Raw genomic sequence first — 21342 nt, forward strand, 5'->3', positions numbered from 1 at the left:
GTGTATGTGCAAAGACAAAAAGAACTATGACACACACCTTAGTATAATGCTATGGAAAAAAAAAAACCCAAAACAAATAGGATATTATAAAGACTTCTTAAACAATGTTTTATTTATAAAGTTTGATCTACTCACGTAAGAAATCAAGCAGTGCAGAACCTGTAACTTACAGGGAACTTCTTGACCCTCTGAACAAGAGATTTTCCACTGCTATGCTGCCTGTTCATACAAAGAGCCTTCCCCTCTCTCCATAAAAGACACTTCATCAGGTTCCAGTCCGTTCAAGCAAGAGTCTGCAGCAGCAGTATTTTCTCATTAATGCAGAACCTGTGCAAGACCACCATGAGATTTTCCCCACAGCGCGAGACCTGGCGCTCCATGGCCAGGCGGAAATCCTCCTTCACTCCTTTCGTTATACCCCGGGTAACTGTGTGGTGCCTTAAGCCGTGGAGGAAAGAGAGACAGACAACATCAAATCATGGTTATCTAGTGAACTACAGGCTTTTAAAAGGTGCTGTGTGTCACCTACTATATATTTATGGTCCATAGCTGAGTTTATTTAATGAGAGTCAAAGAGCCTGAGCTATGCTATTTTTTAAAAATCATGTTTAGTAGGTTACAAGTCTTTCAACAGAAGCTGCAAAAAAATCTATGTTCTCACTGCTTTGACTATGACTGCTGAAGGGGGAAATAATGCCAATCTTCTGGATAACAGGAAAATCTATTCTCTTAACCCAGCAAGTACAGAGTTCTCCTTGCTTGGGGAAAGGAATTTTTTTCCCCCTGTACCTTTGCTGCCTAGGCCACTTCTTCCCTGTAATCACCTCTATAAATGGTTGGGGTTGAAAGAAGAGTGAAAAGATGAACTTGCTTTCTCTGGAGCACAGGTGCCACCATAAAGAGCAGAGGGCATCTTCTATCAATATCAAAGTGCAGGAAGGAGCTTTATAACCCTGTGGGCACTGATAATGCTGTGGCTAGTGAAGGGCACAGTGAGCACTTCACAAAACCCAAATCATGCCAGACTGCATCTGTAGAAGCCAGCTCTTATGAAGATACTAGACACCAGGCAAGGGGTTACATTTATTCTGAGCACAAGTTCAGGACTTATTTTTAAACAGAACAAAGGTCCAGCTCCTGAGCAAGCTAAAGCAGTGCTGGCTGGGAAAACTTATGGGATATTGCTCTGTTAAAGGCCATTTTTATGAACAGTTCTTTGTCCTCATGCTGGCCTCAACACCTAAATCTTGTCCTTAAAACAATGTTCTGCAGCACCAAAGCACTTTACTTGCACTGGTCCAGAATTGGGTAAGTAAGATCAAGACTTTGTAACATCTACCTGCAAGCCCTGCTTGGGAAGGGGAGAAAAAGACATGCCCTGAAATGAAAACCTTAACACTACTAAAGGAACCAACATAAATTAATTTAGAGAGAAAAGCATAATGCTAATGCTGAGATGAGTCCTGAATCATGGGTAAGAAGGGAATAGCTGGTCCGAACCCAGCAAGCCCACTGAAAGACAGAAAGAAAAAAAAAATAAAGGGTGAGGGCATCTGTGCCCATCCAGAGATGCTGGGAACAAGGAAGGGAAACATCTGAGGATTACCCTCACCAACAATACCACAAAACTTTCATGTAAGTCTGGCATTTGAGAAGAGACTTCTCTGCCAAAACAGTAGAGACCTTTGCAACACATGGAAAAGGCAAAGCCTACTGGGCAATTCCTTGTGAGCTATGCTAAGTGAAGCAAACCTAAACTGAAGACATTACAATATATTCAGAGGCTATGGGATAAGTCCTGTTTTCAGTCTTTATTGTCTTCAACATTGCTGGCAGCTGGGTGCTATGGTCAGTTACAGCCTAAAGGAGAATATGCAACCTACAGCTACTGAGCAAGCCGGCAGCACTTTGGAGGATGAGTTATATTACAGCTGGAAAACACAAAACAGAATTCAGAACAACCTAAATGAAGAAAAGTTGCCTCAAATGGATCCAGGAACCAGTATCTTGAAAATAAAGGGTTATGCTCTTGCTAATATATGATGGAACGTCAGTAAAACTTTTGAGGATTTCTACATTATTGTTTAAATTCAATAGCGATTACTAAATTGAAAGGACACGGATACTGGCAACTTATGGGAAAAAGAAAAATAAATGTTATTATAGAACAACATGGTTTGCCAGGCAATGTAGGCACAAATGAAGAAATAAAAAGAAAAGATAAATATTGAGTAACAAATTGCTGAAAATCATGGGCAGTAAAACATGTTGACAAAACACAGCACACTATGAGCAGGGTTTTTCCACTTGGTACCTGTCAGCAGTCTGTATGCTGGGCTGTAGCACAGGTATGAATTCCTGCTGCAGTAACCCCATGGGAGGGCTAGAGGTCCTTTAAAAAACAGCAAATAGCAGCATTCAAACACCCACACACCAACTCCCCCTCTGGTGCAAAACAACTCTCCAAAAAAGGAGTAACAGAAAACTAGGGTGAGCTCACACAGCAGTATGACCACCGAGCAGCCAAAGGGGTGCAGGACTCTAACAGCATCAAACATGCAAATATCTCCAGACTTCATTGCAAGGCTGTTCTACAGCTGTGGTCTAAATATATACACATGTTTTTGGACAGTTACACCAGGAGAAAGGACAGCAGCAGGTGCAAAACCAATACACAGTTGTACTACGATGAACTGTCACAGCTCTTCCAAGGAAGCATGTCAGTCAGAAAAGATTTAATCAGAGGAGCACTGCAGATACCACAGCTTCCCTTCAGTACTGGCAAGAGCATGTCAGCAAACTGGGAGAGCCCAGAGCTTGGGGCCAAGGGATTGGCTGCTGAGCCCAAGCCGGGCGCATGCACAGCGGGTATCAGCCAGGTTGAGTACATGGCGGTATTTGTTAAAGGTTGCCCAAGTATCTTTTCTTTAGCCCACAGATGGACTGTTCCACCTTTACAAATTCTAACTGCATATAAAAACAGTTCTTAGAGCATGGTACAATGCCAGAGCACAAATGCCCGCTCAGAGCAACCTCCTATTTATGACCAGGGCTACAGGAACTAACCACCAAAAGCTGTCTCAGCTGAAAGACTGTCTGTCTTCTCCAGGAAATTAAACTTCTATCTCTGTGTGCTATCTAGAACAAGATAATAACAGGTTCAGTCCAGAGTAATACTCCACTTAAGGAGAAGAAAAAAGAGAACTTTGGTATATAGGAGAGAGGTTTAGCTTCTTAATCGAAGTCTCTTATGTCACCTAAATCTTAAGAAGTAGAGAGTGCACCATTCACCCCCAGAGATGCTATGAAGGGAGCAGAGAAGCAAAACTCACACTTAGATTCCTGTAATTCTGAGTTAGGTGCCTACCTTCAGATCTCATAGGTGGGCATTTGGGTTAGCATCTCTGGTTTATTGATAGATACAGAGCTTATAGAAGTCAAATAAAGATGAGACATTTAACACTCTAATACAGCTACAATAACCTGAAATAAAATAGCCACAAAAATTATTCCATCAAATGAGATAATTTTTCAAGAATTCTTGGCATGAGTAAGTTCAGTATTTGCAAAAATGGATATGGGAAACAGAAAATACAAAGGACCAGCAAGATGTTATTGGTCCCAGAGTGGCAGATGTTTGCAAAAAGAATTTTGTGCAATTGTGTCTTCACTACTGTTTGCAAGATCTGCAGTCAGAACTAAGCATACCCATGTACACAGAGTAAAAATTACACTTTCAAGATACTTTGTTTCACTTCAAAGCAACTTCCTCAGTCCCCAAGGAGAGATGTGATGGGAATATAAGTAAAAGGAAGGACATAGCTTTCCAATCAAGTTTATGCCATTAGGTGGGCTATGATTAGATTAATTAGAGAAAGATTTATCAAAAACGGGAGCAAGATATTAAGCAGCAATTTCCTGCATATTGCTCTTTTCCTCTTTAGCCTCACCAGCTAACTGCCCCTACTGACATGAATATCAGATAAACTGTGAAACTTGGCTTTTCTAGACAGGAGTTCAAAAGCCCTTAATGGTGCTGGATTCAAAGCTCATAAAACAAATCTTGTTAACACCACAAAGAGAATGAGCTGGCTGTATCACCAGTTAAAACCCAAACCATGGACCTTCTCATTCCCACAGTGGATGCAAGCAAAGGGAAATATTTTGCAGAACCTAATTATAAGTCTGCAGACTACCAAGATCTTACTTCATCTTTTGTAAAAGCATACTATAGTTTGCTGTACTGACTTCAGAAAAATGAATATAATTTCCTATGAAGTATAAAGTACTTAGAAAAAAGTACTGGAAGAAGAATGAGGAATTCACCTGTAAATGCCCTGTCAGTCATCAAAAAGTAGTCCTTATAAAAGACATATAATATCTGCAATACATTTCCCGTCCATTAAGATGCAGGATTACTACATTTATGCTGAGAAAAGATCAGACAAAGGAACAACTGCTTTATCTTTGGCCTGTTGTGTTGAACTCAGAGTCTTTCTGAGCATGAATGAACAGCATCTGAGCTGTCCCTGCTAATTCATGGGAGGATGGTGCAGCAGCTCATCCAACCAGAACTGGTGATAGTTTTGAAAGATATAAGCAGTCTGCAGATACTGAGCCTACCAACCATTGTCCCAGGAAACAGGGCTACAGTGGCACACTTTAGCAAAACCCCAGCTGGGGGAGGCTGTGAGCTAACCGGGTCAACACTGGTGGGTGACATCAGCCCTGGGCCTCACAGCCAGTCCAGCTAAAAAACACCTGCAGTACCAGGGGAGGAAACATCATCTCTGACCAGTGACTTATGGCCTCAGCTATCCCTTCCATGGGCTCTCTGGTGAAGTGCTTCCAGCCCTACACAGCCACATGAAACACTGTACACAGCTTCTCCAGCTGGACAGGATACTTGACTGTTCTGGCTCAGTGAGCACAAAGAAATGGACTTCTGTTCTACAAGCCTTTCCATCACTGAGGAAACATCACAGATCAAAAGGAGGTCAAAGAGAGATTCTGTCCTGCTAGAAACACTTCTCCCCACCTCCTTCCTGACCGAGGGGGTCAGAACAGAGAGTAACTGTGGCCACGCCAATCAAAAGGAGCCAAGAGAAACAGCGCTGACCCAGTGCAATGAAACGGAGACAGCAGGTAAAAGTTACCAGATGGAGTCCTCAGTGCTAAGCCCTCTTGCTGGCACAGCTTATCACTTAACACCCTATGTGGTGCAGCATGCCCTGAAGCTTGTTTTCATACAGCTGGTTACAAGCACTAAGATATGGCAAGGGGAAGAGTTTGAAAACCTAGAGCTTAAAAAAGAAAATTCTCCATCACATAATTAAACATTTGAATTTCTACTTTTCCTTTAATTATACCTAGTATCTCACTTTTGTGTTGGTTACCTAGATCTCTGGAAAATCTATTTACTAGTTAAAATTTGGATCCCATTGTCTGATGTTAGGCTCCCATTTTGAAAACTTCAGCCTATTTCTGGTTAGTGAATAGCCAGAATACAACTCCCTAAGTGGAATTTCAACAAACTTTAAGCAGTCCCCCTTTTAGGAAGCAAAATACTACAAGTTCTCATAAACAACCAGAATACTCCAAAATATTATGCCACTAAAACCCTGCAGCAGATAGTTATGAGTCAAGACTGAACAAGTAAAAACACCTAGGAAGTTAATCCAAATGATTAATTTATTTCAGCACCTTGTAATAAGCTAAGCAGAATAAGATGACCTGCTAATTCTAACAGAAAGATTACTTGAGTGTAGCTGGAATGTAATTTATTTTATATTTTTACCGAAATTTTTCATCATTCAGTGGTCTTTCATGAATTTTGTTTACAAAAATAAGCAAAATAGTGCTTCTCGCTCAGCATTACTCTTCAGCAAAATTAGTAACAACACCTTGCACTCATGCCTAATTATTTGATGAATTCCTGTAAAGTGCAAGTGTCTACTTGAAAGAGCACAACCATAATCACTTTAATATCAATCACTCTAAAGCAAGTGCCACACTCAGAAATAAAGTCCTGTAAAAGCAGGAATTGAAGCTGAAGAACCCCCCCCCCAAAAGAATACATAGATCAGCAGGAGTCAGAAAAAGAAAATCACGGCCTTGTTTGAACTCATTAAATTTAAGCTCAAAGACATGACAAACTATCCAGAAGATAACATGAAAGCAAAGACAACCAGAACATACTCCCTTTTTTTTTTTGCCAAAGAAAACAGTAAATGCTTTTTTATCCTTACTTGATCAACATTGCTTGATTTGGCAGCAGTTCCAGATGAATTTTCCCTCCTTCCTGTGTTCTTAAATAAGCAAATTCCTCCAACATATCAATATCTGAAGAAAATGTTAAAGATTTGAGTAGGGAAACGATGATTGAGAACATTCTTTCTCATGCCTCCCATCTGAAGCCACACTGCTGAGAGTCAAACTAAAAAGCTACTGAAGTACCTCATTATTAAAAGTGATAAAGAAGATCACAGCATGTATTCCTAATCCTCCACAAACTGATGAGAAATGGCTTTTCAAAGTGAAGAACACATCCGTTAGTTTCTTTTCTTTCTTTGTTTCTTCGTATGTAGTCAGAGGTAAAGAAGGCTGATCTCAAAATTCCCTGGGTTTCACTTCCTTTTCCTGCACTCCAGGTTATGAAAGCAGTGCAAACTGACACTGCATCTGAAGCAAGGGCCAACACAGTGGCACATGATCACCCTTTTTAGTTTTCTACTTTGATCCTTTGTTTAGCTGCTTGTTTTGTGGGGGTTTTTTTTTCCATTTCCTTTAACACAACAGCTTATTCAGTTGTCACAGATAGGAGTTAGACCCCACTGCTTCCTGAGGCTCATGGCTAGTTGTCTGTTTAGGTTAAACATGAAACTGTCAATTTGTGTGTACGATGATCAAAATTTATGTCAGACAGCTGAACAGATAAATCAGACATGCTCTGCATGATCTTTGACATAGCTCATTATCTTACTCAATCCAAACATGTTACCCACAGAAAGCATTTCACAAACAAGAGCCAAAATCATGCAGCTCTGCAGCACAGGTACCACTTTGTCTTTTTTGTTAACAGCTTTGTACATAATGCCCTGTATTTCTTAATGAAGAGATTGCTGTCACTTGCATGAGCAGCCTGAGCTCCTGCTGTTTTCCTGAGTGGAAATGCCATGGCAGTGTACTTAAGGGTACTCTCAAGTGCCAAGGCACAGGAGGCATATTTACAGTCCATTGTGAACTGAGCCTACTACAAGAGGTTTTCTTGGAATGAAAATAAATACAGAATATGTTTCAGAGAAAGAGCTGCTGTGGAAACGAACAGCTTTTTCAACACTACAGCACAGGATGTGAAAGACATTCTTGGTTAGAGAAAGGATACTTGTGACATAGTTGAAAAAATTCTCATACTGGAAGTTTCCTTGCTGGCAGATTTTGTTGATGGCTTTCAGGAACAAGTTCTCACCCCTTGGCCACTCATGCTGAAGCAGAACAACTACATGGCCCAGGGCCATATCATCTCTGCTGTCTGTGAAAGCTCTGAGCTACAGGGGAAAAAATTATATTCAGACAATCAGGAAATACACGTTGCTTTCAAAACCATATAGGATTTATCTCACCTAGATCTGTGCAAATACAGAAGTTCTTTAAAAGTATATATTAAGGCAGAATGAAATACACTTCTGAAGTAGGTTGGAAATTTCCAGACAAAATACCAAATCCTCTCCCACTGATTATAAGAGAAGTCTGAACAAAGACAAAAATTCTGAGATCTCTTCTATCTTCTCTGCTCAAAACTAAAACAAATAGAGAAAAAAAAGAGAAAACAAACCCTCCTCCTTCAAAACTCCACTCCCCTCTCTGAAGGAAGACTCTCCCCATACCCACTTAGGTAAGAAGGATTGAGGCACAGCCCTGGGATATGGCCATGTAGTTTCAGGATACATAAACTAGCCCTTAAGGACAAGAAAGCTCCAATTAGCTTGGAGCTATCTTACCTTGAAACAAGCTAACAACAGATGAAGGCAGTAAGGCATGATAGCTCTACTGGTACAGGGCCAAAGCTTCAAATCAGACCCTGCAACAGAACAGTTCTTTAGGGGTCTCACAACAGGTAGGTTGAAAGAAATTGAAATGGAGCAAAACAAATCCAAAATTACCACATCTCAGGTAGGGAGGAAAGCTTTAAATGTAAATTATGACTGATTCAAAATGTGAAGTGAAACATTTAAATTTTTCTTCTTCACTTCTCTTTTCCTGTGGTAGGACTTTGCCACCAATATACTTTAAAAGGTACAAGCAAGAAAACCTCAATACAAAACCAAGAGGAAATCAAAAACTTCCTCCCGTTTCATAATACAAAAATTCAGCTAACACTGAGTTTAGGGTAATAGCAACTCCATACCTTTCCTGAATTTTGACTTGACTTTGGGTTGCTCCTCTTGTACTTTACCTCCTTCTTGAATTGGAAGTAAAATACAGCACATGAGGTCAAGCACTTTTTCGCACGTTTGCTGTAAAAGAAGGGACATGATAATGCTAAATTTAAATTCAACTTCTTAAATATTCCAATATGTTAATAATGATAAAAAAATTCAGACACCACAAAAGGACAAATCAATCACAAAATTCTTTGCCAGAACTTGGGTTGACTTAATACACAGTACAGTCTGGCAAAGCAAAAACACTTGGCTGTCACTAAACAACTTCTGAGAGCCTACATACATCAATTTAATTGCGAAAAAATTGTATTGGCATTCTTGATTTCAAGAGGATAAGATCAATAAAACTGCAATCAAAATTATTTTGTTTTGAAGGATTAAGTTTTTAAATTAATTATTAAAATAGTTTTGTAAAATTTATTTTGTTCATGGTAAAAATAGAAAGGAAAATGGCAATCTGACAGCATGATGGAAATTCAATGAATTTTTAATGCTATTTTCTGGCAAGGAGTCTGTGGGAATATATGATCACATTTCCAGTGAAAAAGTATTAAAAGGGAAGGGACAAAAGCACTTGTCCAGCAGTACCAGGATGAGGTAGATCCTTAGAGACAGAGCCTTTATTGTCAGTGCTGACTCTGACTGACCTCAGACCATCACACACTGCTGCAATATTAAAAATTGCAAACAAAACATCTATTGCAAAAGTAGAGCAAGTTCAGAGGTCAGGCCAGACAATATTGTTCTGGTGTCTTTCATATCGTCAGCTAATAACTAACTCTCTTTTAAGATTATCACAGAAGTTCCTTTACTTTTTCTTTTCCCTGCCACATGAAGCCTGTATCTAAAAGAATTCCCCTTCAGTTTAAGGAACTAATTCAGTAAAATCAAGGAATTCAAATTAAGGATACATTTACAGACAACTCAAACACATGTAGCCACCAAAAATCATAATAAACCCCCCAAATCTTCACTATCAAAAAGACTATACACATATATATGAAGAGTTGCTAATGGACAGTCAGTTGATGTGGCACAAAGTATAATTCTCCCAGTAAAGCATGGATTTTTCAGTAGACCCTGGCTTATGTTTGATATGCTGCTGAAAGCAGGCTCCCAGGAAAATTCTAAGGGAAAAGAGAAATGGGAAGCCCAGGGCCAGCTGCTGAAGGCCCAGGGTGTGGAATGCTGTACATACCCGATATTCTCCAAGGGCAAAGTGGCACGATGCTAACTGGATTAGTGCTCGCTGATTTTCTAAAGATCCTTGTCCTGTAATTTGCTGGGGAGAATGAGAGCCCTGAAGAGCTGCCAAGTGATGTAGGCTGCTAATTGCTTTTTTGTACTGCCCCTTTGAAAAAGAATATTAAAAAAAACAAACTGTTAGGGTCTTTTCTACGCAGTAAGTAGAGAGATAGAGAAAAAGTTCTCTTACAGAAAGCTTTCAAAATGGTGCGTGTCCAAGTAAGAAGCCTTCAAAATTTTAATCTAAACAAATAATCTCCAGTGATGAGTTGTGTACAAGACTGTGTGTGAGTTAATCATTTACAAGGCAGTCAGAAGACAAACAAAATTCTTTTTTAAAAATTTACGAAAATTTACAGTTTACAAAATCATATTTGTAACTGAATCAAATAATTATATTCTTGAATTAATCATTACTTTATTTAGACTAATAAAGTTTGAAATAGCTTTTGTTCAGGCACAAGTAGCGGCAAAAATAAAAGACTCACAAAGGAAAAATAAAGAACAAGCTTTCTTCTGTAGATGGAATTGGAATGAGCACAGTCAGCCTAATTTTTGTGGAGAACATAGATGTTTTTCCATATGCCAAAATTAGCTGGACTCAAACAACAGCTATGGGGACAGAAACATCCAAAGCAGTGTATCAAGCTTGTGGTGCAAACAGTGTAGCTCTATCCCCAGAAGAGTCTTACTTTAAGGCATAAAAGACACTATAAGCAGTCAAACTGGCTAATCAGAATTACTATTTACAAGAAAGAAGTAAATTGCTATTTACTAGAAAGAAGAGCAACACAAGGATGGTGTTTTTCCTAGTTTATAGCATTCTTTTTTTTTACCTGGTAGATGATCATGTCTGTAAGAAAGATTCTTAACCAAAGCCAGGTTTCAGTCTTCCATGACAAACAAATTCTGGTGAACTCTGTGTTACATGATTAGAGAAGAAAAAACCAAAGAGAATATGAAACGTTTCACAGCTTTGGGTTAAACATCAATAATATATATATATATAAACTGAATTTAAGAATTTAAAAAAATGGCACCAAAACAGTAAGAGGATGAAATCCTTCACATATAGGATACCCTCTTCCTATACACTCATTTTTTGATTATGCTTCTCTTCACCATGTCCAAGAAACCTAAAAGCAGCTAGGTGGTACTGTTTGCCTGCTTTTTAGGAGAGATTTTTTTTTCAAGATTATCACACCAGTTATTACCAGAAAGGGAGACATAGTAGAAACACAAGTTCTTAATCATGAACTAAAGCAGCACATCCTCACTGAGCACTATCAGCCCTACTACTGAGCAACTGCTCCAAGAGAAATAAGGGTGAATAAGCAAAGATGCATCAAGAATGAAATGCAATACAGCAACAAAATATTCAGAAATGCAACAACTGATAAAGCTTCTTACTGGAACTTCTATCAGAAGTACTCAGGACACAAAGCAATTTCAATTTTAAGGATTCATAATGGCAGGAATTCCATTTTAACAATAAAAAAGTGATTTCTACACAGAAAGTCTATGCAATTCTAAATGCAATACCTTACCTTTGTCAAGGGATTCCATCGAATAAAGCAGCTCCCAGCTCTCTCTTGCCAGTTTGAAACTCTCTAATACCTCAATAGAATTTGCAAGATCAGCCTTATTTACTGCAATATGGCGACTTCTTGCCTTCCCAGAAGGATCCTCATCATCTGAGCTCTGCTTAGAAGTCAGTATAAAACACAGAGATTAACTTCTTAATTTATACTTTCTTCAGGAGTTCCACTGAACACAAGAAGACAGTTATGTAGAGGTGCCACAGTCCTAGTTTAAGTGGCTTTAAGTGATTTTTCACTTAGCTTGCTTTAAGGTTAGATCCATCGGGTTTGCTACCAAGAACTCAGTGGCACAGTGTGATGAGCAGTATCCCAAACAAATTTATTCTGTTTACCACCACTGAGCTTCATCCAGATTATCTGTACATACACACTTCACACTTTACGACTCCATTTAAGCCTACAGTGGCATAATGCAAAGGAAATCCTTGTACTCTCTTTATAGCAGAGAAATTCTATAAATAGTCATTTTCTACCATTAAACCAATAGATATATTGACAGTTCCAATCATGAAAAGTCAATTACTTTGTTAGTTTACCTGTAGAATACCTGACTGCTATAGCTACTACCTGAATTACCTGACTGCTATAGCTACTTTTTTAAGTGCCTCTGCTGAACTCCTTTTAAGTTAAGGCATTCACAGCAGAACATGTGTCTAGAGCAATTGGTGCAAAAATGGCTTCATTCTTGCTGGCTTTAGGAAAAAAATGTTTGAAAATTGTGGTCATAAACAGCTAATTCAGGGTAGCTCTAAAAATACGTTTTTTACATCATTTTTACATCTATGTCAAAGCCATTGTTGTTTAAATTCCAGTAGCAATGCCATTCTTGTTATGAATTAAAAAGTCTACAAAAGTTACCATTGTTTTTTCTCTTCCTTCAGCAAGTTTCCTTTTTTTGTGTATGTGTTTGTTACGATCAATATCTGTATCTCCATAGATGTTGGGTACATCCTCAAGAAGCACCAGAGGAGTTTGGCTGGGAGCATTTGGACCTGGATTTAAAGATAAATTAATTCACAATTGTCCTAAACTGATCTGAAAGGTCTTATGCCTACAGCAAGCTGGGGTTTCTTCCTTCACAAGTAATGACTATAATGCTACAGAAAACAATCTTAAATTAAGTCACTTAAACTATTCTGGTAAAGCAGTGGTTTCCTCAATGCAGCCATACAGTCAGAGTGCATTTAGCAGACATCACCAGCGTCTGATTGAGAGCTTCAGAGTATTTCTGAATCCCTTTCTTCTGGAGCAGGCATAAAATATACTCAGGCAGCAGGTGCTCTCTGTTCAAGCATTATTTGCTTTAAATAAGTAAAATTATTCAACAGATGAACTCTGAAGCACAAACGGCTCTGAAGTTAACAGCCACAAATATGGCAAAGCACAACAATATTCTCAAAATATTTCTCATGAGAAAGCAAACCAATATGCTGACAGGCACCCAGCCCACAAAGAAGTTTGTGTATTTTATGACAAGATTTCCCCAGTAGGATCACTCAGTGTCAGTTTTGTCCCCACCAATTTTAGTAAACAGAATTAAACCTTTAGTTGACTGCCAGAGCTCATCTTCACTCCCAAAAAATAGAAAATACTCATTTTGAAACACAGAAAACAATTTCTACTTTTACTGTTGTCACATTCAGCAGGATCTGGTACCTATTATTTCACACTCCAGTGCTTAAGTTTCACTAGACATAAAATAGGAACAACACTTCTTAATCTCAACCAACATGGATATGTGATCACGAGTGAGACAGTTTTCCTTCCAAAACCATTTTCTCCTGCACAATCAAGCTGCATATAGATGTGCAAAGCTCAGTCAAAGAGAAATGTAAAGGGAAGAGGAATCCTTTAATCAGTTTTCTCTTTCTGAAATCTCAGTAAGACACTAGTGCAAACAAGTACTTTCAGTTTGTGCATTTCTTCTATTTGCAGAAAGATATGAGGCTAAGGTTTCACTTGTAACCGCAAAGAGTTAATTTGAGAGTTTAGTAGATGATTCATTTCATCTCTTGACATTAAAAAAAAACTTCTATTAAGCTTTTCACATCTACTCAAAAGTGATGTGTACTGAGTTCACTACAACAGAAGCTCCTGTTAGAAGAAACAGCCAATTTGCTCTACCTAACAAATACAGGTCAATAAATTCCACCATTGAAATTGCACCTACAGCACACTGCAATCACCTCTCCTGTACCATCATGTATTCCACTATGTCAGAATCTCACGTGTGAAAACTGAAAATAGAGAAGATTCATATCCGATTCTCATTAATGCAAAGTATACCATAACTGGGATGCTGGAAGAGTTTCACCATTAGAACCTCAAGAGCTGCCTAGTTTTAACACCAGAGAAGAAAAATATTGGGTTTTTCTTTGACTCATACTGACTTAAATTATTGCCAGCTAAGTGATTTGCTTTCCAAACCAGTATTCTCCTCCCAGTACTAGAAGTACACCGCAGTCTTTATTGCAAAACCTCCAGTCCTAAAACAAAAGAAAATCCACTGTCACACTTGACTGGGGCCGCAGACCTTCTCTTACAGTACTGAAAGTTACACAGGCATACAAAGATCAGCACTGTGTTTTTCTGTCTGAGCTCCAGAATCAAAGTTTACAGAGTTTTTAATTGTTTTCTAGCAGAGAGTGTTATAAACAAACCCCAAAAGCATCAACCCAAAAAACTTTCCTCAGCTTCTGGGCCACCCTTGAAAAGTCCAATTAATGCCAAAACAAGCAATCCAAGGTGCTCCAAGTAATGTTAGCATGTCTCAAATGCAGATGTGAGTGGGTAGGAAAATGCACAGGTAACTAATTAGGAGAAATGTGCAAAACACACCTCAAAGATTAGGCTTAAGCTATATAAAGAAAGACAAGTTGTAAGCTTGTGAATGTCAGGAAATCTTTTCCTATTCAATTTTGTTTGCTTAATTACAAATTTGTGTGTTTCCAGTGCAAAAATATCTTCACTTATTTTGACTGAAAGAAAGCAGGAAAATGTCAGCTTCAAAGAAACAAAATCAGAGGAGAAATGAAACAAACACAATGCTCATGGAAGAGTAGGAATCAACCCTAAGGATGTTTCCCATAACATTTGGTCTGTCTTTTCTCCTTGCTAGACAATCAACTAATGCTGGCCAAGGTTGAAACCACAGTGCTAAGCTAGACTGATCTTTGGTCTGATCCACTACACATTTGTTATGAACTACTGTTGGCAAGCTTAATGGTTTGGGAGAATTATGACAAGTCATAGCAAATATAAATGTTGTTTTGTGAGATGAAAGTTTCAAAAGACTAATGAGAAAGTATCTTTAAGACATTAGCAATGAACCCACGAAGGGATCGTTACAGAAGTTGAAACATTAGAAACTAACCTTGAAAGAGTGATGGCTGGATGTTGCTGACATACTGAAAAGCATTTTTAAAGAAGACCAACATCGTGGAATACACTACTTGATTCTTGTATTTAATGTGGGCTTCACTATCAAAGTTACTGATGTATCTGCAGAGATCTTTCATTCGATGCAGAATGTCACCATAACTCCTGAGGGAAAGAGAGAGAACAAGAATTCAGGATGTTACACAGACTCTGCAACTAAAGAAAAGAATGCATAGTGAGTATGAAAATCTCAATGTTTCTGCTGAGGATATCTCCCAGCATCAAATCAGTGGAGGCTGGGAATACATGCTAGTGAAATTTCACAAAACATTTACCATGCTTCTCTTTACTGTGGCACATAGGGAAGGTTACCCACAGCACTATAGTGCTTATGCATGACTTTTAACATCATCAAAAGCTGATTTTAGAGACTAATTTGAAAGTGCTTTCTAGAGCCCCATTTTTGCTTTCCATTGTACAGTCTTGAAAGAAAAGGTGCTGTGAACTTACCAAAAATGTTTTTGTGTTAAAACTGTTCTTCAATGAGAATTGTTCTTATTAAGAATAAAAAAGCCAAATTCTCCATGAGGGGAAACACCCAGCAAAGTAGAGCTTTCTTACCTTCTTCCCTTATCCATTTGCCACTCACACCTCATTCCCACCACAGACAGTATTTTAAACAGCCTCTCCCAAGGATCTGTAATCTGGGATGATTTCTCTGTGAGACCATCTATTACATATTTCTGAGAGCTGCGCTTGCTTGGAGACATAATATCAGAGGAATCTTGTGAACCTAGGAAAACCAGCACATTCTTCCCTTCATAAAGAAATCAAACAAACTGATGCATTTTCAAGAAGAAAACATGTAAAACTTATGTTTAAGAGGGAGCAGCAGGCATTTCTGCCTTTGTACAAGAGAGCAGATTGGCCAGATAAGGGCATTTCGTCCCACCTCTCATATGCTGAAGCATCATGAGCATCATGACTAAGTAGCTGAAGCACCATCTTGGTATTTTGGAATCAAAGAACTAAGAAACACTAAATACTACTATTAGTGGTATCCTTGTCTGTGGGATACATTAACATAAAAACAATGCATGTTTTATTTATGGACATCAGTGATACTAAGACACATTCTAAGAAAGCTTGACTTTGTGAAAATATTCTTACCTTGATATTGACTTTCTGTCTGCGCAGATCTAGTTACATAATTAATATAAAATTCTGCTGCTTTATTCAGATATTTATATAACAAGCTGGCAGGAAGTCGTACATCAGGGTTGTTAATTATCAGAGGAAGAACATCACAAACTAAAATAGAAAACAAACAAAAAATCCTTTAGGTTTGTGAGGGGTTTTGTTCTATTTCTCCTACGTAAGGTTTCTCAATCAGCAATGGGAGCCTTCATCTTTGGTTGACCAGACACCAGAAAGAACCTCACATGAATGGCTCCAGGACCAACTTGTACCATATGGCCAGCCTGGATTAACATGGCCTGAGCCTCTTCTGACTAAAGCAGTTTTCTAATCATAGCATCATTAAAGAAGTTTACTGACCTCAGAACATTGCCACACTACAAAGTAGCACTGTAAAACAAGAACATTAATATTTTCTTACCAAATAATTTTCTAAAACAATTCACTGGAGATTCTTGGTCTTCAATACTTTCAGCATCTAATAATGTTTCTCCAAGGCCTACCTGTGTGAGCAGAGGTGACAATCAAACACTGGACCAGTGGTTTCAGAAACTTTTTGAACTGCAATTCAGTGGGGTTGAACAGTAATTCAGTAACAATTCTATGGCAACAGTATGTGCCAGACTCCCAATACACAGTTAAACTATCCACACTTAATAGCAGATAAAAAGCAATGTCAGAAGATAACAAAACCAGACCAAGAGAAAAACTGTGCATGAAACTGTTTCACTAATGACACACAAAGACAAATGAAAGCAATATATGACTGTTATTCTTTCATTTACAAAACAAACTATTGTTTTATTCGCTTCCATTTGTATCCTGCCCAATCCCTTCCTGGTGGTAAGCTCAAGATACAGCAGTCTGAACTATATGTTACAATTAAACATAAATAAAAAGACCCACCCTCTCATTAAGGAAAACACATTTCAGCAGAACCTCAAAAAACCGAGTGCCAATATCCTTAATAATTACTGTGAGTTCCTCTTCTCTTACCCCATGTTGCACCACGGTCTCTGGGAAACGCCGCAGAAGGAGAAGGAGCATTTCTGCCCTTTCTAACGTGTTAAAGCACTGCTCTGTTGCCTTCAGGAGCATTTCACACTGCACCCGACCAGGAAGGGTCTCAAATAATCCTTAAAAAAAAAAAAAAAAAAAGGAAACATTTAACTTGTGGTGTCTGAATTGTAAATATGACAATATGACAAATAGTTGTAAATATGACAAAGCATAAAAGTCAATCACCCTGCTTTGCTGAACAAAAAGGGATTTCCTTATGCTTTTTCTGCTTTTAACACACGTATCTGAAAAAAAGTCTGTTTCTTTCAGAGAAGACCAAATAAATATTCATCTGTAATAGTGTTTATTTGGGTGCAAGGACCTTGAATTGACAAGTAAGACTACTAGTAAGTGGAATACTCTAAATCCCAATACTTCAGTATTGGACATTTCAAGATGCTTTCTCAAAACTGTTTATTTCTTTTTTTACTTACATTCTACTTCTACAATTAATACTTTCATTACTAAAATGTAGGGTTTTTTCAATTTAAACATCCAGTGAGGCACTAAAAAGAAACTCACATATTCTCTCATGTGTTTTAGGCATTTGCTTTCAAAAATAAATAGATCCCATGAAAAATCAAATGTTTTCATAACTGGAATATTCTTAGAGCTTCTGAAGCATGTATTCAAACAGCAGATTACAGTTTCTCAGGTGTACATCCTGCTTTCAAAATTGCCTGTGGTTGCCAGCAGTGAATGCCAAGCCCTTCTGGACACCATTCATTTTTATATCCCTCACTACATCAACAAGAATTCACTCAATTTTTACAACCATACACTGCTTTCTGCAATCTCTGATTTAAGTCCCATTCCACTTATTTCCCATTCAATTGCTCTTCTCCGTGCTTCTTGTTCTGGCAGAGTAGGCCTACCTATATCAGAGACAAAGCAATGGAAATCAGCTTGTCATGTTCCCTCGTTTTCCTAAGCCTAACACACCAAATGAAGTCTGCTATGAATGAATTGACAGAAAAAAACAAACCCTGCAGTCCACTGGCAAAGTTAGAAAAACTGACATTTACTTGTCAAACTAGATAAATAATCAGAGGGCTCATCTTTAGATTACTTCAGGGTAGAATCTTTACCTCTTAAAAACTGTGTCTGCTTGTCCTGGGAGTCATTCCTTAATGCTGATGTAATAACACTGATCTCCCTCCACACAGCAGGTTGGTCTGGAAAATTGACAAACCTGTAACAAAGTTAAGGAATGTACAATGATCTCAAAATCTGTCTCAAAGACAAAGCCTTCCCATAAAAGTATGTGTTTGGGCAAAACAGAAAATAAAACCTTTCATTGTTTATTTTTAATTAATTAGACCTTTTGTGCTTAACTTACCCACACAGATTTTCAAAAACTCTTAAGTTTATATTTTTGGAAATCCTGACATTTATCTGTCCACAGAATGGCAGTGCAGCTGGTGAAGGGTCTGGAGCACAAGTTCTGTGAGGAGTGGCTGAGGGATCTGGGGTTGTTTAGCCGGGAAAAAAGGAGTCTCAAGAGTGTCCTTATCACTCTCTACAAGCCCCTGGCAGAAGGCTGTAGCCAGGTGGGGTCAGTCTCTTCTCCCAGGCAAGCAGTGACAGGACAAGAGGACATGGTCTTAAGATGCCAGGGAAAGTTTAGGTTGGGTATTAGGAGGAATTTCTTCACAGAATGGGTAATTACAATTGGAGTGGGCTGCCCAGGGAGGTGGTGGAGTCACCCTCCCAAGGTGTTTAAGGAAAGATTGGATGTGGCACCTGGTGCCACAGTCTAGTTGACAAGGTGGTGCTTAGTCATAGTCTGGACTCAATCATCTCAGAGGTCTTTTCCAAACTGATTCCATGAATGGAGCACCTGGGATAAAAGCAGAGTTCCAGCTCTGATTACTTACATGTCGTAGAGCAGCCTGCCTGCAGACGCTGTCCTCTCAGCATTCCTCTCAATAGTGTACATCTCATACTGCAGCATGCAAGAACGCAACATCAGCTTTCCCAAATATATTTATCAATCACATCAGTCCCTCCACTCTAAAAAACTGCCCTCGATTTACCACAGCAGTATGAATAATAGAAAATAAAAGGACTGCAACATTTGCAGAAATTAGAAGGTGCGTTAGACAATTTAATCACACATTAATTTAGGCATAAAATTCTTCTTGAAAATATACTTAATATCATTAACACTTACAACCTTCTAGTATCTAAAGGAGGCCAACAGAGAAGTCAGAGAAGGACTCTTCATCAGGAAGTGCTAGGACAAGTAGTAATGGGTACAAACTGAAAGAGGGGAACTTTATATAATATATAATGACGGAATTCTCTAGTGTGAGAGCGGTGAGACACAGGAACAGGCTGCCCGGAGAAGCCGTGCGTGCCTCACATCTGGAAGTGTTCAAGCCCAGGCTGGATGGAGCTTGGAGTAACCTAGTCCAGTGGGAGGTGGCGCTGCCCATGGAACTGGGGTTGGACCAGATGATCTTTAAACCAACCCTTAACATTCCATGGCGAAAACCCGGCTTAATTTTTACACAAACTGAAAACTTGGAATTCAGAGAGTCCTTTGACCAGGGTTTGAACCCAGCCAAATGCAATGCAAAGCCCCCAAGATTCCACAGAAGCCATAATGAGGAGAGATACTTTAACTAAGTACAGTAGTAGCAGTAGTAGTAAAGGGTTTTCTTTTGTTTTTTAGCCGCGAAGTCACAGCGGCACCCAGCAACCCCGCCCCCCCCCCGCTCCCATTGGCTGAGCTGACTGTCAATCAAGCAGGGCCGCAACGCGGCCCCCGCTACCGAGCGTGTGCGACAGCGGCGGCGCTCACTTGGATGTTGAAGTCGGCGGGGTAGAGGCTCCGTGCCGTGATGAGCCAGGCCTTGGCCGCCCACAGGTCCCCCGGCACCAGCTCCCGGGCCCGCTTCACCAGGAACTCACAGTCCCCCTGCGCCGACATCTTGCACCCGGCGTGGCCTGGCTCCGCCCCGGCCGCCGGGCGGCGCGCATGCGCCACGGCGCTCCCCGAGCTGCGCTCGCTCGCGCTTCCGTCCCAGCCTGGCGCAGCGCGCCGCCCGCAGCGCCCTCGGTGGCCGGCGTGTCGGAGCGGGGCCGCGATTGCCGGTCTGCTCTCGCTGGCCGGCGTGTCGGAGCGGGGCCGCGATTGCCGGTCTGCTCTCGGTGGCCGGCGTGTCGGAGCGGGGCCGCGAATGCCGGTCTGCTCTCGCTGGCCGGAGTGTCGGAGCGGGGCCGCGAATGCCGGTCTGCTCTCGGTGGCCGGCGTGTCGGAGCGGGGCCGCGATTGCCGGTCTGCTCTCGCTGGCCGGCGTGTCGGAGCGGGGCCGCGATTGCCGGTCTGCTCTCGGTGGCCGGCGTGTCGGAGCGGGGCCGCGATTGCCGGTCTGCTCTCGGTGGCCGGCGTGTCGGAGCGGGGCAGCAATTGCCGGTCTGCTCTCGGTGGCCGGAGTGTCGGAGCGGGCCCGTGATTGCCGGTCCGCTGGGCCCGAGCGAGCCAAAGCGCTGATGTGGGCGGCAGCGAGCGCTGCCCTCCTAAGGCTGGTGTTGCTGCTGGTCAAAGCCCGCTCGGGAAGTCCAAGGCACTGCTGCCTGGGCTAGTGTTCTTTGAAGTTCTTACAGTCCACTACTAAAGTCACCACAGGCAAATGCCAAGGAAAAGCAGGACCTTTCACCACAGATGTGCATCCACCTTTCATCAGCTTGGAACAGAGTCTTGCTTCTTATAATTAGATTTTAATGTTAGGAGGCTTGATTACAAGCGTAACCCCTTATGTTACTTAGTAAAAATATTCAGTTTCTTTCCTTGTCACTTTCTTTGTTCCTTTCAAGTAGGCTCTTCTTTCTGATGTTGCGACAGACCTTACAAACTTTGCACTTGGGGACTTCCACTGATTAAATCCATAAATTACACATCTCAGAGCTAGTGCAATAATCCTTTCAGCAAATAGTTTTAAGAGACTTATAACCTCTCTTGCAGGTAAAAGGCAAGATCCTTGCTTTCCTGCTGGGGTGACTGCGGTGATTCACACAGAGACTGTGGCCATTTGTCACCACAGAGAGGTGACAAAGGCACAGCAGAAAGTCAGTCCCTCGTAAAACAGGTGCCTCCTCTTCTTCTGTTCTTGCTATCAAGCTACAAACTGCTGTGGGATGGCACAGGTTCCTAAACATGGCTTCACAGCCCTGCAATCCCCTGCAACTGCAGCAATGTTCATCATTGGCCAGTGTGTAGGTCTACCCAGAGCTCTTCCCCACGTGCCTGTGCAGATGTACACAGCCAAATTTGACTGAATAGTAGTAGTAATAATAATAATAATAATAATAATAATAATAATAATAATAATAATAATAATAATAATAATAATAATAATAATAGTTTTGCATTGTGGGACTGAATATGGTAATAAAGTTGTGTATTCTGTCTC

The 21342-nt window shown here is 40.2% G+C and overlaps 1 protein-coding gene across 8 annotated transcripts; it reads right to left on the reverse strand.

Annotated features, from left to right (window-relative positions):
• Nucleotides 1-82: 82 nt before the first annotated feature.
• On the reverse strand, nt 83-19885 carry INTS10 (integrator complex subunit 10). 8 transcript variants are annotated; one of them, XM_063156506.1, is made up of 18 exons: nt 19731-19885; nt 18802-18869; nt 18013-18116; nt 16862-17001; nt 16287-16368; nt 15839-15979; nt 15290-15461; nt 14664-14833; nt 12149-12282; nt 11237-11390; nt 10526-10608; nt 9643-9795; nt 8408-8516; nt 8001-8080; nt 7385-7547; nt 6249-6342; nt 2315-2392; nt 83-438 (listed from the first exon to the last, which is right to left on the reverse strand). In XM_063156506.1, exons 1-18 carry the CDS (start codon nt 19857-19859, stop codon nt 282-284), a joined length of 2211 nt encoding a protein of 736 aa, XP_063012576.1. In that variant the 5' UTR covers nt 19860-19885; the 3' UTR covers nt 83-281. The 8 variants fall into 8 exon arrangements, with proteins under 8 accessions (XP_063012576.1, XP_063012574.1, XP_063012575.1 ...); XM_063156504.1 differs by having other exon boundaries at nt 6249-6351; XM_063156505.1 differs by having other exon boundaries at nt 11237-11393.
• Nucleotides 19886-21342: the final 1457 nt, after the last annotated feature.

This window comes from Melospiza melodia, chromosome 5 (genome assembly GCF_035770615.1).
Source record: "Melospiza melodia melodia isolate bMelMel2 chromosome 5, bMelMel2.pri, whole genome shotgun sequence".
Classification (NCBI taxonomy): Eukaryota; Metazoa; Chordata; class Aves; order Passeriformes; family Passerellidae; genus Melospiza; species Melospiza melodia.

Excerpts from the sequence above, each read along its gene's own strand:
- INTS10 (XM_063156503.1), bottom strand. The coding sequence starts at position 19,859 with ATGTCGGCGCAGGGGGACTGTGAGTTCCTGGTGAAGCGGGCCCGGGAG. Across the intron at positions 15,980-16,286 it reads TTGTTTTAGAAAATTATTTG|TTTGTGATGTTCTTCCTCTG; the intron begins GTAAGAAAATAT and ends TTTCTATTTTAG. Across the intron at positions 15,462-15,838 it reads GACAGAAAGTCAATATCAAG|GTTCACAAGATTCCTCTGAT; the intron begins GTAAGAATATTT and ends TGGTTTTCCTAG.